Below are 16386 nucleotides of genomic sequence, written 5' to 3' on the forward strand. Positions count from 1 at the left end.
AGGCTGGAGAGATGGCTCAGTGGTTAAGAGCATTGCCTGCTCTTCCAAAGGTCCTGAGTTCAATTCTCAGCAACCACATGATGGCTCACAACCATCTGTAATGAGTTCTGGTGCCCTCTTCTGGCCTTCAGGCATACACACAGACAGTATATTGTATACATAATAAATAAATAAATATTTTTAAAAAAGAAAAAAATAATAACCAGGCTGTGGTGGCGCACACCTTTAATTCCAGCACTCAGGAGGCAGAGGCAAGAGGATCTCTGTGAGTTCAAGACCAGTCTGGTCTACAGAGTGAGTCCCAGGACAGCCAAGGCTATATAGAGAAATCCTGCTTCAAAAAAACAAAAAATGGATAAATAGAAAAATAGAAATGGACTGGTTAATTTAATTTATAAGAGCTAGTTAGTAGTAAACATGAGCTATTGGTCGAAAAATTACAATTAATATTAAGTCTCTGTGTTGGTTATTTGGGAACTGGCAGGGGTGAAAAAGAAAAGTCCATCTACAAGAAGACAAGCCATTGCTGTGCCTAGCACCACAAGCCTATAATCCCAGCTACCTGAGAAGCAGAGGCAGGCAGATGGAAAGTCTGCTAGGGCTAAAGAGTAAGTTCCAGGCCAGCCCGGGCAAGGTAGTGAGACATTATAAATGTAAGGAGTTAGCGATACAGCTCGGTGCTGAAGTGCTTGCCTAGTATATGAGAGATACTAGCTTCAATCCCAAGACTGGCAGAGAGATAAAAGGAAGAAAACAAAACAACCAAGAGGCTGGAGAGATGGCTCAGCTGTTAAGAGCATTGCCTGCTTTTCCAAAGGTCCTGAGTTCAATTCCAGGCAACCACATGGTGGCTCATAACCATCTGTACTGAGGTCTGGTGCCCTCTTCTGGCCTTCAGACAGAATATTGTATACATATACATAATAAGTAAATAAATAAATATTTAAAAAAAAGAAAAGAGTCGGGCGATGGTGGCGCACGCCTTTAATCCCAGCACTCGGGAGGCAGAGGCAGGTGGATCTCTGTGAGTTCAAGACCAGCCTGGTCTACAGAGCTAGTTCCAGGACAGGCTCCAAAGCCACAGAGAAACCCTGTCTTGAAAAACCAAAAATAAATAAATAAATAAATAAATAAATAAGTAAAAGAAAAGAAAAAGCATTTAATTTGGGCTTGCTTAGAGTTTCAGCGGTTTAGTCCATTATCATCAGGGCAGAAAGCATGGTGGCTACTGAAGAAGTAGCTGAGAGTTCCACGTTTGAAGGCAGCAGGAAGAGAGACACTCTGAGACTGGCTTGGGCTTTTGAAACCCCAAAACCCATCTCCAGTGTCACACTTCCTCCATCAAGGTCACACCTCCTAATCCCTCTCAAATAGTACCGTTCCATGATGGCCAATCATTCAAATATGTGAGCCTGTGGGGGCCATTCTCATTCAAACCACCACACCCCATACCAAAAAATAAAATTATAAACTGGGTGGTAGCTGTGCACACCTTTAATCCCAGCAGTGATGAGGCAGAGGTTGGCGGATCTCTGTGAGTTCAAGGCCACGTGGCACAGAGAAGTCAAGGAGAATTTGGACAGGCCCAGCATGGGCTCGCAATCCTTCAATCAAGTCACAGTTTTCTTTCTTCTTTCATTTACTTTTTTTTAATATATATTTATTTTTTATTTATTTTTCATGTGCACTCATGTTTTGCTTGCATTTATATCTGTGTTAAGATGTCAGATCACCTGAAACTGGAGTTACAGACAGTTGTGAGCTGCCATGTGGGTGCTGAGAATTAAGCCCGGGTCCTCTGGAAGAACAGCCAGGACTTTTAATGTCTGAGCCATTTCTCCAGTCCCTTTTCATGTATTTATTTATTTGTTTATTTATTTATTTTTTATTCACCCAAAATGTCATTTCATTTTTTGAAGATTTAGTTTAGGTTTATTTATGTGTCTATGGGTGAGTGTGTACCACTTGTGTGGGGGCACTCAGGAGGTCAGAAGAGGATGTCAAATCCCTTTGGAGCTGAAGTTACAGGCAGTTGTGAGCCACCTGATGTGAAATAAACTTGAGTCCTCCGACAAAGCTGAAAGCATTCTTAACTATTGAGCCATCTTTTTCCTGTTCAGTATTTATTATTTTGTTGTTGTTGTTGTTGCTCTTGTTTTACTTTCTGAAACAGGGTTTCTCTGTGTAGTTTTGGCTGATAGTGAAACCCTGTCTCAAAAAACTAAAAAGCAAATGAATAACAACCAAGACAATGTTCAGAGAGCTTCAGGGTAGCCTAACCAGTGGGGACTTTAAGAAAGGAACAATGATTATAAAGTTCATTGAGTCTTATAAGTTTTTCTATCAAATTAATAGGACCCAAGGAAGGAGTTATAGGAATGTTTATTGGAGGCTGACTGAACAGGAGTTCCAGGGGCCTGGCCTTGAGATTCATGTCTGAAGTGGAGGACAGTCTTTGGATTGAGTCTATACCTGGATAAATAATGTCAGAATGTAATCGAATTAGCAGAAGGTGAATTAGTTTTTTTCAGAGTTAATCAAAAGTTTACTCAGAGTGGGCCTGAACCAATCAGGTGAAGACTGTGTGTATGAGTTTTGGAGACAAGGTCTTGCTATGATATATAAAACTCCTACCCAGGCTGGATGTGTCACTATGTAGACCAGGCTGGCTCAGAACCTGTAGCGACCCTCCTCCTGCGTCCCAAGTGCTAGTATTATAGGCTAATGCACCACCTGCTTAGAGGGGTTTTGTTTTGTTTCTTTGGTTGTTGCTGGTCTTGAACTCACAGAGATCCGCCTGTCTCTGCCTCCTGAGTGCTGGGGTTAAAGGTATTCGCCACCATTTCCTGGCAGAGGGGTCTTTAACAGAGGGTGAATCTATCGGAGAGCCTCTGCTGCTGGCTTAAGGAATAAACAAGGCACTGTGACAGAGTCTATGGAGGTAGGTTACGGGATGAGGACGCAAGGATGGCCTCCAGCTGCTAAGAATATTTTTGGCTGGTAGCAAGAAACAAACTCTGAATTGTGCCAACAACTTGAATGACCTTGGAAGAGGACTCCAAGTTTCAGACGAGACACAGACACAGCTAACACACTGATCAGCTTGTGAGACCCTGAGGAGGGAGTCTAGTTTTCCTCTGCCTACACTTTTGAGCCAGAAAACTGGAAGGTAATGATGGGATTGTTTCAAACTGCTAGTTTCAATAAGTTTGATCCAAGCCTTATTGAAAGGAGTGAGGCAAGTATTTGACCATAAACATCTAGGTGAGTCCCATGTTCGTGTGTGTGTGTGTGTGTGTGTATACATGCATATGCATGTACAAGCAGATACCAGAGGTGAGTCCCAGTGTGTGTGTGTTTGTGTGCGTATGTACATGCATATTCACGTACAAGCAGATCAGATACTAGAGGTTGACATCAGTTATCTTCCTCCATTACTTTCCACCTCATTTCCCAAGAGGAATCTCACTAAACTTGGAGCTTGGTGTTTAGACTAGAGCTGAGTTTTTGTGGGATCTTAAATCCGGTCCTCATGTTTACACAGAAAGCACCTTATCCACTGAACCATCTCCCTAGACCCCCACCCCCAAAATCTAATTTTTAAGTCTGTTTCCTTATCTGTAAAAATGATTGAGCATTTTTTTAAAAAAGGGACAGGGGATAATGTGACTCAAGCTGTCCTTGAATCACCCCTCCCCTTCCCATCCTTCTGCCTCAACCTCCAAAGAGATTATTGGCCTGAAAACCACGCCCAGTAAGAAAAAAAATATTTTTTGAGACACAGCCTGCAGAGGAGGTATTGGAACTCTAATTCTTTGCCTGTAGAATGCTAGGATCATAGCCTGCACCACCGCGCGGGGCAAAGCGGTTATTTTTATTATAGTTTGACGTTATTATCGGCACAATTCCAATTTTTGATAGTTCCTCCGTTGTCAGATCCCAAAACCCACAGGGTCCGCTGCGTGCCCCGCCTTTCCTCCCACTCCAGGATGTTCACTACGGGACTCCGGTCATAGGCCCAGCAGCATCCGCAAAGCGCTGGCTTAGTTTGTCCTCAACGTGCCGCCGTACCCCACGGTACCCCACCCGCTTCCGTAGGCGCGAGCTTCGCAGTGGGCGGGCCTTCGGCTCCGCCCAGCGTGCGTCGGTGCGTGAGTCCGGCCCCCACGAGCTGCTGAGCCGACCGCGAGCTCACACCGGCTTCTCTTCAGCCTCAGCCAGTGCGCTGCGGTCGCCGTCATGCTTGCCGCTGCCCTTCGTCGCTGTACCGCAGCCGCGGCCGCCCGAGGCTTTCTGCACCCCGTCTCGGCCCCCAGCCCCGTCGCCGGTAAGGCCCGCGCCCGCCACAGCCCGCACCCGCGTGTCCTTGCTGTGACCTGGGCTCCCGCCGCCACTCGAGGGTAGGCTCCCCGGCGGCCTAGCCTTTGCCCTGCGAGCCGGCCGCCGAGCCCGGTGACCGCAGACCGTCCGCTGCCGTCTGGAGTTGTGTGGGAGACTCAAGGAAGCGCCCCCCCAGGCCTCCTTCCTGCCACTTCCTGGTGCTGGATCCCCGACCCGTCAGGTGTGGACCTGCCGGGGTCGCTGAGGACAAGGGCTCAGCGCTTCCTTTCAGTCTCTGGGCCGTGACCATTCCGGCGCTGACCCCGCAGCCACCTGACCGGGAGTGGCCCCGCCGGCCTACGGCGTCTTGACGAAGGTGACATTGAGCCTCGGGGCGCGCCGCCCGCCCTGCGTTTCCTAGAACATTATTCGATTTCCCAGTGGGACACAATACACTTTTAGTCTTAATCGGGCAATTCTCTGCTGGCGTTTTTTATGTCACCTTCATAACTCTGTGCCGTCACGTTTAAGGACTGTTGAGCCGCGCTCTATATCCGTGTTTAAAATAGATGACCATATGTGGTGGTTTCTTACAATTTGCAGCAGAGCCTGAATGTTGATCGGTATTAACCGTAAGAATGTTAACGTTTCCAAAGTTGGGTACCAAATACCCAGGAATCCTGAATGTACAAACATGGGAAAACTTCATGAATTCCCACTCCCCCCATTTAAAATTACAAGCCTGAATGCTAGCTATGAAACGCTAAGTTTTGTTGCATGTTTCCCGCTCTGTGTGAGCTGGAGATTTTGTGTCCATCACTGCCCGCCCGCCCCCAGTGCTGGGGCAGTACCTAAGGCCTCCTGCATACTAGATAATTGCTCTGCTGCTTAGTGCATTTTCCGCCTCCTCCACTAGCACTATATATTTTATTTTTTGTTTTTGTTTGATTTTGGTATGTCTCACTATGTAGCCCTAGCTGTCCTGGAACGCTATGTAAACCAGTCCAGCCTTGAACTCAAAGAAATAGTCGTATTTTTGTGACGGGGTCTCTATGTAGGCCCAGACTGGCCTAGAACTCACAAAGGCCAGCCAGGAATTTAGTGCATTTCTTCTGCCCCCCAAGTGCTGGTATTTTCGGTGGGAGCCAACACACCCAGCTCAAGTAAAGCTTTGTACTTTTAGTTATAGTAGTTGTACGTGGATCCTGGTCTGTGGTGGTAGTGTATACTACATTATGAAATTTTGTTCTTGTGTGTTAATATAAAAATAATTCAGCCAGGTATGATGTCCCAGCACTCATAGGAAGGCAGCAGCAGGTGGATCTTTTTTGTATTTCAGTCCAACGGTGGCTACATATGAGAGACCCTGTCTCACACAAAAAAAGTATCTCAAATGCTGGATGGTGTTGGTGCATGCACGCCTTTAATCCCAGCGCTTGGGAGGCAGAGGCAGGCGTATCTCTGTGAGTTCGAGGTCAGCCTTACAGAGCGAGTTCCAGGACAGCCAGGACTGTTACAAAGAGAAACCCTGTCTCGAAAAAAAAACAACAAAAAAAGTAACTCAGACACTCCAAAATTATGTTTTCTTAATAATTTGAACCTAAAGAATATTTTTGCTTCATTTAATTTGTCTTTTATATATTAACAACCTAACATCAAGTAAGTATAGGGTTAGGGTTAAAAAACCCATGGGGTGCGCGGCTCACTTGCTCTTACAGAGGACCCAGGTTCTATTCCCAGCACCCACATCCAGAGGCTCTGACACCCTCTTTTGACTTCCTCAGGCACCCTATGAAGTGCAGGCAAAACATACATTTTAAAAAGCCAAGGAGATGATTGTGTTTACAGAAAAAAAAATGATACCTACTTAGAGAAACTGACTTTTTGTTAGTTGTGGGACTGTTTCCTCTTTCTTAGTTAAGTTTGGACTATCCTGGTATTAAAATGCTGTCTAATTTTTTTCATATAGAGAAATATCGTGGAAGTTTTGTTCTTGAGTTGGGGTCACCCCGTAAAGACCTGGCCTGCCTGGAATTTACTGTGTGGATCTGACTGATATCAAACTTGTAGCAGCCCTTCTGCCACCGCTTCCTGGATCCTGGGATTAGAGACACAGCACCACACTTAGCTAGAAGTTTTTTGTTTTGTTTTTTTTGTTTTGTTTTGTTTTGTTTTTTGTTTTGTTTTGTTTTTTTTTTTTTTTTGATTTTTCGAGACAGGGTTTCCCTGTAGTTTCTAGAGCCTGTCCTGGAACTAGCTCTTGTAGACCAGGCTGGCCTCGAACTCAGAGATCCGCCTGCCTCTGCCTCCCGAGTGCTGGGATTAAAGGCGTGCGCCACCACCGCCCGGCTTGTTTTTTTTTTTTTAAGGAAAATATCTGCTTTTTCTTCTTTTTTGGAGGGGAGGGCATTGAACTTCAGGAGTTTGTTACGTTAGGGAAATTTTCTGCTTTTTTAAAGAAGGCTTGGAAAATGTTAAAGGTTTATTGTTGTTTTTAAAGAAAACCATAGACTGGCCAGGCGGTGGTGGCATGCGCCTTTAATCCCATCACTCAGGAGGCAGAGGCAGGTGGATCTCTGAGTTTGAGGCCAGCCTGGTTTACAAGAGCTAGTTCCAGGATAGGCTCCAAAGCTACAGAGAAATCCTGTCTCAAAAAATTAAAATAAAAGAAAACAAAACAAAAAAAAAAACAAAAACCATAGACTAAAGTTCTCCTCTAGGTTTATCTCTGAGGCTTTCTGTTGGTGTATAATTCAGAAGCCAAAGGCTTCATTTTAGATGATTGTACCAGATATATATATATATATATATATATATATATATATAGTATAGTATACCTAAATACTGCCACAAGGGGGCAGTATTGGTTGCAAATGGTGTCTATTCCTTTTTAGCTGTGTGACCTTGTACATACTAATTGACCGTAAACTTTGGTTGTCTTTTGGCAGTTGAGATAATGTTTTGGGTGCTGCACAGCTTTAATCCCAGGACTGGGAAACCAGAGGAAGGTGGACCTCTGAGTTTAAGGCCAGCCTAGTCTACAGAGCCAGTTCCAGGACAGCCATGGCTACTACACAGAGAAATCCTGTCTTGAAACAAACAAAAATATAATGTTTTGGTATCTGTGAGGTTTAAATTAGATAATGCAGCTCTTGACACCTTGTCTGGCACAAAGGCTTGATATGATCATGCCAAGTATAGTCTACTCGTCCTATGTTTGGTTCATGGTTAACAGAAATGTGCAAAGCATATTTGGTTTATTGTGATTCACTTCAGTTTAAGGTTGAGATTTGTTATTGGTATGAGATCATGTGTCTTATAACTGAAAGTCAAAAAGAAGCTGGGTAAGCCGGTGGTGATGGTGCACACTCCCTTAGTTCGAGTACTCAGGAGGCAGAAGCAAGCGAATCTGAGTTCCAGGCCAACCTGATCTACAGAGAGTTCCAGAACAACTAGGGCTACACAGAGAAACACTGTTTAAAAAAAAAGAAGAACCTGGACATGGTGACTTAGAGCTAGGGAGGCTGAGGCAGGAGAATCATTAAGAGTTACAGACCATAGCAGTGCGGTGGTGGCGCACGCCTTTAATCCCAGCACTCGGGAGGCAGAGGCAGGCGGATCTCTGTGAGTTCGAGACCAGCCTGGTCTACAAGAGCTAGCTCCAGGACAGGCTCCAAAAAAAGCTGCAGAGAAACCCTGTCTCGAAAAACCAAAAAATAAAGACCAGTCTGGGATAGAGTTGGGACCCCATCTCGGTAAAATAAATTGAAGAAGGGTGGGGGGGTCGTTGGTTGGTGTTGGGATACATTTTTTTTTTAATAATGTGTTCAACTTTATTTTTATTTTTTTAGATTTTATTATGTATACAGTGTTCTGCCTGCATGTACACCTGCAGGTCAGAAGAGGGCACCAGATCTCATAGATGGTTGTGAGCCACCATGTGGTTGCTGGGTCTTGAACTCAGGACCTCTGGAAGAGCAGGCAATGCTCTTAACCTCTGAGCCATCTCTCCAGCCTCGGGATACATTCTTTATAGCAGTGGTTCTCAACCTTCCTATTGCTGTGACCTTTAATACAGTTGATGTTCTGGTGACCCCAACAATTAAATTGTTTAGTTTCTACTTCATAACTATAATTTTGCTTCTGTTATGAATTCTAATGTAAATGTCTGATATGCAGAATATCTGACATTTAACCTCCAGGTTGAGAGCCTCTGTTTTATAGTCTTAAACTTTCTGATAGGATAAATCTCCCTCCTTAGTCAGTTTGCTCCAGGGTCCTCTACGTTTTGAGAGTGGAATTACAGTTGGGACAGCATGTCCACCCAGTGTTTTATGTGGGTTCTGGGATCCAAACATACTGGGCCATTTTTCCAGCCCTGATTTTCTTTTTTCTTTTTTTTAATTTAGAGGCAGGGTCTCTTGTAGCTCAGGCTGGCCTTGAATCTAAGGATAACCTTAGACTCCTGATACTCCTTCCTCCACCTCCTAAGTCAGTGTTTTAAGTCAAATTCTAGTCAGCCCTGGAAATTATGATATCCTGGCTCCTACATTCTTACCCTGGAAGGGTGGAGGGTTTTTTTTGTTTTTTGTTTTTCCTCTTGATAAAGTGCTGGACTGAAGCAGCACTTTGTATTCTTTGCAGGTGCTTAACCCTTAAGCCCTGAGGTCTTGAGCTTTGCACTAAATAACCCTGCTGTCAGTTTGTTAGTGCACCCTGCATATCATTTCCTTCTGTCCCTCATTCCTAGAATTACCATTACCAAAAGGGACTGTTCTTGGGGCCTTCTTGTCTGTTTAATTTTCAAGCAGAAAGCCATCTGATTTAACTAAATTTGAACACAAAGGATTAATGAGCCCTTTATTGTATTTTATTTTTCTAATATATAGTGTCAGGTTTTTCTAAACTTGTAGAACTGAATGTCAAAAGCAGTGTTAGAAATATCTTTTTGGGCAGCTGGGTGGAAGGAGACTCCTGTAGTCTGGGTAGCAGAAGATGACAGTAAATTTCTGATCAGCTTCTGCCTCTCAGGCGCCGGGTTATAGGTTTGAGTTACTACGCCCCACCTGCTCGATGTTGGAGATTGAACCCCGGGCTTTCTGCATTTTAGGTAAGCATTTAACCAGCTGAGCTACCAGCCCAGAGTAGATTTTATTTTATTTTTTGAAACATTCGTATTTTCACACTTCTCTTTTCCTCCTCTGATGGCCTTTAGGTTGTATCAAAGTACTGAATAATTACCAGAAATTTGTATTTCATGGTAGTGCATGCCTGTAGTTGGAGGTAGAGGCAGGAAAACCAAAAGTTCAGGGTCATTCTTGTCTACATAGCAAGTTTCAAGCCAGCTTAGGTCACGACATAAGACCCTGTCTCAAAATGTACATGTGTGCGTGTGCGCACATCACACAGAATCCACTTAGGCAAAGAGAATGTGTTTGGGGTGCTGGTGCTGGGGTGGAGGAGGGGGGTGCCTGTATAATTTCTCTAAAAACAAAGTGTTAGCTATGTGTGCGAGAAAGAGCTGGACCTGATCTAATTCCAGCTTTTGAGAGGCTGAAGCAAGAGGATGGAGCATTCAGACTAGCCCTCAATATGTGGGGAAATGCTGTCTCAAGAGAAAAATAAAACCTATCTATTAATATATATAAATAAAACATTGCCTTACTTGTGGGAGGAGTGTCTAAGGACAGGTCCTTAGCTCATAGAATAGGTTCTACCCATTACTGGGTTTAGAACAATTTAAACTTTGTGGGACATAGGATAGTCTGGTTGTGTGTATACCTGGTGTTTGGTTTTGGTTTATCTTACTGTTTTTGAGACAGGGTCTTTCTTATAACCTTGGTGGGTCTGGAACTCAAGGGTGGGCCTCGTCCTCCTGAGTAGTGGGATTAAAGTGCCCCCATGCTTGGCTCAAGTGATTGTTTTATAAGGGTTTATTCTGTTTTCTGAGATTTGATTTTACTCTGTAATCTAGGCTGGCCTCCACTTCCAAAGTGTTAGTATTACAGACGTGAGTCACTATACCCAGCATGTTCCCCCCCTCTTCATGTAACAGTTTGTAATTTGGATTCTAGGATGGCATAATCAAATCTTGAAGGGCATGACCACCTTGGCTTGAATTTACAGTTGCTGGTTGTCTGTTTTTACAGTTAGAAAACAAAGCTAGCACTCATATCCACCTTAGAAGTAAACAAAAGAAATTGGCTATCATAAAGTGCTTTTCTAGGTTGAAGGTAAACCTAACAGTTGACCCAGAGTTAAAAAAGTAGTCAGGCAAGGCCCTGGGAGCTAACCACTGGGGAATAGAGGAATCAAACAAAAAAAAAAAACTTAACTCTAGGAGGTTGTACATATACTTGGATTTTTTCTTGAGTAAATATTTAAGAGGAAAGTTACTGGATTATATTGGTTTTTATAATTTAATTTTTTATTTTTATTTGTTATGTATATAGTGGTCTGCCTGCATGCATGCCAGAAGAGGTAACCAGATCTCATCACAGGTGGATGTGAGCCACCATGTGATTGCTGGGAATTGAACTCAGGACCCCTGGAAGAACAGTGCTTTTAACCTCTGAGCACTCTCTCCAGCCCCTATTTTTCTTTTTTTTTTTTTTAATGTACATTGGTGCCTTGCCTGCGTGTATGTCTGTGTGAGGGTGTCAGATCTTGGAGTTTAAGACAGTTGTTAGCTTTCATTTGAGTGCTGGGAATTGAACCTGGGTCCTTTGGAAGAACAGTCAGTGCTTTTAACTGCTGAGCCATCTCTCCACTCCTGTAGCTATGCGTTAATTTGATAAGAAATCACTAAGCAGTCTTTGAGAGTGGTTATACCATTTTATACTTCCAGTTTAAGTAAGGATAACTTTAGTTTTTGAAGAGGTAGCTTAGAACTTCCAGGTAACCATGAGATAGAGGGTTATAAAATGTGGTGTATAAAATGTGCTAGTCTTCTGAGATACCGAATATATGTGTAGTTTTGATTAAATGTTTAGATGTCAGCTACATTTAGGTTTAGAGACCTTTTTCCTTGCCAAAGAAGTTAAAGCATATCTATGTTCAGCCCATTTATACATGTTATACATGTTCCAATTTGTTTGGGACCAAGATTGTGCAGAAAATTTGTCCCTGGAAATTGGGTCTTGGGCTGTGTGATCTTCTGGGACTAAGCAGATATTTTGCTCAAGATGTAAATCCTTTCATTTGATCTCACAGTCCTAAAATAGCTATTATACATTTTGTTTGTTTCTCTCCTTTTCTATCAGTTACATTTTTTATTTTTATTTTTTCAGTTATATTAAGGCTGTAACGCACTATAAGAACTGAAGAAATGACTCATTGGTTAAGAGCACTTAACTGCTCTACCACAGTACTACCGGAATTCAGTTCCCAGGACTAACAGAAGGCTCACAGTGTAACTCCAGCTCCATGACATCTAATAGCTCTGGCTTCCCAGGGTGCCTGCATTCATGCGAATATACCCCCACACGGACAGTTTTACTTTTGTTAGTACTTAAATTTTGTTTTTCTTGCTTCTTGAGACTCTGTAGCCCAGGCTATGCCAAAAATTCACTGTAGGGCAGGCTAGCCTTGAAATTAGCCTAGGCCACATAGCAAGATCTGCCTCAAAAATAAACAAAAAGACAACTTAATGCATTAGACAATATATGTTAAACATTCTTTATATATTTTGTCCTCTTCTGTTATTCTCTACTCTTTCTTCTGCCAGCTTCTATATTAAGGACATGATACAGCATTTACATTTCAAAAGTCTTATTGCTATTGAAGTCATTGTTCTTTTCCTTTGTAGCTGTCCAGTCCATTCGCTGCTATTCTCATGGATCACATGAGACAGATGAGGAGTTTGATGCTCGCTGGGTGACATACTTCAACAAGCCAGACATCGATGCCTGGGAATTGCGTAAAGGTAATTGGAACATAGACATATCTGTCTGTTTGGGTGTGTAAATATGAACAATTTTCACTACTTTATTGAAAGCAACTAGTTTGAAACAAACTGTGAGCTGGTGATTGTCACACAGCTTGTGGTTAGGAAAGCCTACAACTTCTGTAATGTTTCCTATAAAGTATGAGTTTTAAACCAGACAGACAGCAGGGCTAGAGTATAATAGTCAATAATAGAACCCTTGCCTAGCATCATAGGTTCTGGGTTTGGTCCCTAGCACTGGAAGAAAGAGAGGGAACACATGAACTACTGACATTTAACCCAGAAAATTTTGTTGTGAGTGCCTGCCTGTTCTCTGTACTGGAGGGTGTTTAATAGCATCTTTGACCTCTACCCATTAATAAATACACCACAATTACGAAAACCAAAAACATCTCCAGATATTGCCCAGTGTCGTAATTACCTAATGACAAACCACCCTCACTGAAAATCACTGCTGCAGATACAGGATAGCTGAGCAGTTACTAGTTCTGTGCCTTCAGCTAATGTACATGAGCAGTTATTTGATCCCCACCCCATCTGAGGTTTCTGTTTTTTAAGTTATGAGTTGCAGATTTTTTAAAAAAGCAGAAACAAATAGTATTATGTATGTAATGGTATTGTGTTTATCAGTCATAAGTTGTCTGTGTACTAACTATATAAGTCATCTCAGACTTATGTATAACTTATATAACCATGTGAGCATGGTTGTTACTTGCTTGTATTTTTTCCTTCAAATTTTACAATAATAAAAGCAAGAAACCCAAGTGCTTTTAACCTCTCTGCTGGAATGTAATGGCTTCATCTTGCTGCAGCTGGGGAAGTTCTTACTGAATAACCTATGAAAAAACAGCAGTTCTGCATTCTCATCAAGTCTTCAATTTTCATGATGTGCCGTTTTGTGCAGACACAAAAGTAATCATGCCCTGTCATTTTCTGGTTGAATGTTTTTTAAGTCTTTACACTAATGTTTCTCTATAACGTCTTAATGCCCGATTTGGATCTCATTATCTCTCCTTAGGTATTCTAGTGGTTTTTAGATGATTTTAAAATCCCTATATTGTACAAATTCACAGTTAAGCATGTAAACTCTAGGTTGACGAAAGCTCTAGGGTGTTTCCTTTAATCTTAATATTGTTGCATAATTCTGCTAATTCTTTGTGGAAGATTTACAAGTGTTCTTACTAGTTTGTTACAGGTAGAATCCCATTTTACAGATAAAAGAACAGTGGTCCAAACTAATGAGGTCACATGTTCATGATTCAGAAAGAATATAGAGAGCTATGCCATGGAAAGTAGATAACTAAATTTTAAAAATTTAAATTTTAAAAAGGGTATTTCGGGTTAATGTGACTCTTCTTTTTTTAACTTAACAGGGATGAACACACTTGTTGGTTATGATTTGGTTCCTGAGCCCAAAATCATTGATGCTGCTTTGCGTGCATGTAGACGGTTAAATGATTTTGCTAGTGCTGTTCGCATCTTGGAAGTTGTTAAGGTCAGTAAGAGAATAATGCTAAAGTTGTTCCAGGAGTAGTTGGGTCATATCACTTATCAGAATTAGTCTTGCACATAATATCCTCTGAGTACAATTCTCCACGAAAGGACATATTCTGTAAGAAGGTTTAAGGCTGGGTGTGGTGATGATTCCAGCACTCTGAGTTCGAGACCAGCCTGGTATATAGAGCTAGTTCCAGAACAGCCAGGGCTACGCAAAGAAATTCTGTCTTGGGGGAGAGGGGTTTAAGGTTTGTAAGGGGAAAAGTGACAATACCATATGCATGATGTGTAAGGTAATTAAGGGTTCTGTAAGCTATCAGTCATTCAGCACTGGTAGTTAATGCAGCTAGGCCTTTAAATTGCAAGCAAATTTTAAAACTTTCCTTGTGTTAATTTAATTTTTCTGATGCCTGATTAATTACCTTTTCTTCTGTCATCACCACCTTGAACTTCTGATCCTCCTGCCTCTAGTTCTTAGGTGCTAGGATTACAGGAGTAAACACCTGGTTTTATGGTTTGGGGATCAAACTGGAAGGCTTCAGTAGAATGCTTAGTGGGCATTTTACCAACTGACTATAACCCCAGCCCTGCCATTGTGATTAAAAGCTTCTCTAGTCTCATTTGTTAATAGAGATTATTCTTACTACCAACAGGACAAAGCAGGACCTCATAAGGAAATCTATCCCTATGTCATCCAGGAACTTAGACCAACTTTAAATGAACTGGGAATTTCCACTCCAGAGGAACTGGGCCTCGACAAAGTGTAAACTCCCGTCTGTAAGTAGTGTGTCCCTGACCAAGTCAGAAGAGTCAGTTCAGAGAGTGGAGGGTTGATGACAGCACTGCCCTGCTATGTTTATTTGTTTTCATATGTGTGGGGAAGGGAAGCGTGCTTGTGCCAGAGCAACTGTGGAATCCAGACAGAAGTCAGTTTTCCACCACCACGTGGGTCCTGGGGATTCATCTCAAGTTGTCAGGCTCAGCAGCAAATGCCTTTTTCTGCTGAGCCATCTCGAACAACCCCCAGATTACTATCCCTTAGTTTACATTGATCTGAGTTCTAGGATTACCTGGTTTTAAACACTTATGATCAAAAAGGAAAGCTAAGTACCAGTGGTAAAATTATGAAGAGGCCGCAGAGCTAGTCCCTGTAAGTTGACTGGGACTGTATTAAAAGCAGAAAGTGCCCCAGAGTGGTGGTGGTGAACTGGGATTGTAGTACCAAAGGTGATTTTAGGTAAGATACCTTCCTCTCAGCACTTTGTTTGCTAATTCTTTGGATTCTTGTTTTTGTTTTTGTTTTTTATCTCTACAGATGGGCTTCCCAAGGACTCACTGCTATTGCTACTTGATTAAAACAGTCGCCTGGAAATGTTTTATTTGAACAAATTTTCCTTTGAGTATCAAACCATGTAATAGTAACTTGGACTTTAATAAAGGGAAATGAGTTTGAACTGAAATTAGGTATTGTGCCATTTTTTGCATTGAGAAGCAGAGGCTGAACTGGGCATGGTGTCTCACACCTTTAGTCCCAGCATTCAGGAGGCAGAGGATTTCTGGGATTGTGGGCAGCCAGGGAGCCAGAGAAAACCCCTTCTCAAAAACAAAGTCATCAAGGTAGTCTGGAGGATGTGCTGTGTAGCAGCCAGCCCTTCTAAGTGCCTGTGCTTTCCCTGCCTGCTTGAGCAGCTCTGTTAGCTTAGACATCAGTATTTGTGTTTGCTGTGGTTGCTTTGGAATTCTTGTGATAAAAGATTAGAAAATGGTTTAGCCCTTGAAAGAACTAAGAGAACAACTTTGTTTTACTTCAGAAACCCCATAATACTGGAAAGTATCTCTCTGCGTTTTGTTTATAGGTCTGGGTGACAGTGGTACAGTCAGTCAGATTACTGTAACAGGAAAGTAGTAAGTTGAAATTCAGATGCCTTGTGTTCTAAAGCCATGCCAGGAGTTGTTGGTAAAATTAATTTTAATAAATTTGGGTTTTGTTGTTTTTTTAAAATATACACTAAATCCATGCATGTGTTCAATCAGTAAGCCCACTTTGGAAGGTATTGATACCACCTTTGATAAAACTTCACCCCCTACCTGAAAACCTCTTTCTCTCAAGAAGTAGAGTTGTAAAATAAACCAAAGCAGTGAGTACATTTATTTGGTGGACAGCTAGTGGCCCTTTTTCTCAAAATTGATTGCTGTGAGAACCAACTTTTTCCACAGCTCCAATCTAGCCAGACAGCTATTGTTGCTTTCTTAGCTTCCTCCAGATGCTCTTCCTATGATCCTACCCATTGCTTTCCATTTCATAACTCCTCCCAGGGACTCAAGCTAATGGCCTGTCCTTAGAGGATCCTTTGGATGTGGCGAGAGATAGATTAGAATAACTCCCTAATACAGCAAATTTAAAAGTTATGTGAACATACATACAGGTACTATGAGGTAATAAAAGACATTTAAGGATGTGACATTTGAGAATTGGGATAGGGTGTTGTTAATCCTAGACCCCAAAGGTAATTTTACTTAACTGTCTTATATTTGACCTTTTCACCACTGGAGTGGGAAGAAAGGATTCTTTTCTCCCTTGAAGTTCTGATCCTCCTGCTTCTACTTCCCAAATAATAAAACTA

The 16386-nt window shown here is 42.2% G+C and overlaps 1 protein-coding gene across 1 annotated transcript; it reads left to right on the top strand.

Moving 5' to 3' along the window:
* Positions 1-4141: 4141 nt before the first annotated feature.
* On the top strand, positions 4142-15222 carry LOC119808969 (cytochrome c oxidase subunit 5A, mitochondrial). The gene is made up of 5 exons (XM_038321570.1): positions 4142-4327; positions 12128-12244; positions 13639-13760; positions 14416-14539; positions 15078-15222. Exons 1-4 carry the CDS (start codon positions 4240-4242, stop codon positions 14527-14529), a joined length of 441 nt encoding a protein of 146 aa, XP_038177498.1. The 5' UTR covers positions 4142-4239; the 3' UTR covers positions 14530-14539; positions 15078-15222.
* The last annotated feature ends 1164 nt before the right edge of the window (positions 15223-16386 follow it).

This window comes from Arvicola amphibius, chromosome 3 (genome assembly GCF_903992535.2).
Source record: "Arvicola amphibius chromosome 3, mArvAmp1.2, whole genome shotgun sequence".
Taxonomy (NCBI): Eukaryota; Metazoa; Chordata; class Mammalia; order Rodentia; family Cricetidae; genus Arvicola; species Arvicola amphibius.

Coding starts and splice junctions, on each gene's coding strand:
- LOC119808969 (XM_038321570.1), top strand. CDS start 4,240: ATGCTTGCCGCTGCCCTTCGTCGCTGTACCGCAGCCGCGGCCGCCCGA. Junction 4,328..12,127: donor GGCCCCCAGCCCCGTCGCCG/GTAAGGCCCGCG, acceptor TTTCCTTTGTAG/CTGTCCAGTCCATTCGCTGC. Junction 12,245..13,638: donor TGCCTGGGAATTGCGTAAAG/GTAATTGGAACA, acceptor TTAACTTAACAG/GGATGAACACACTTGTTGGT.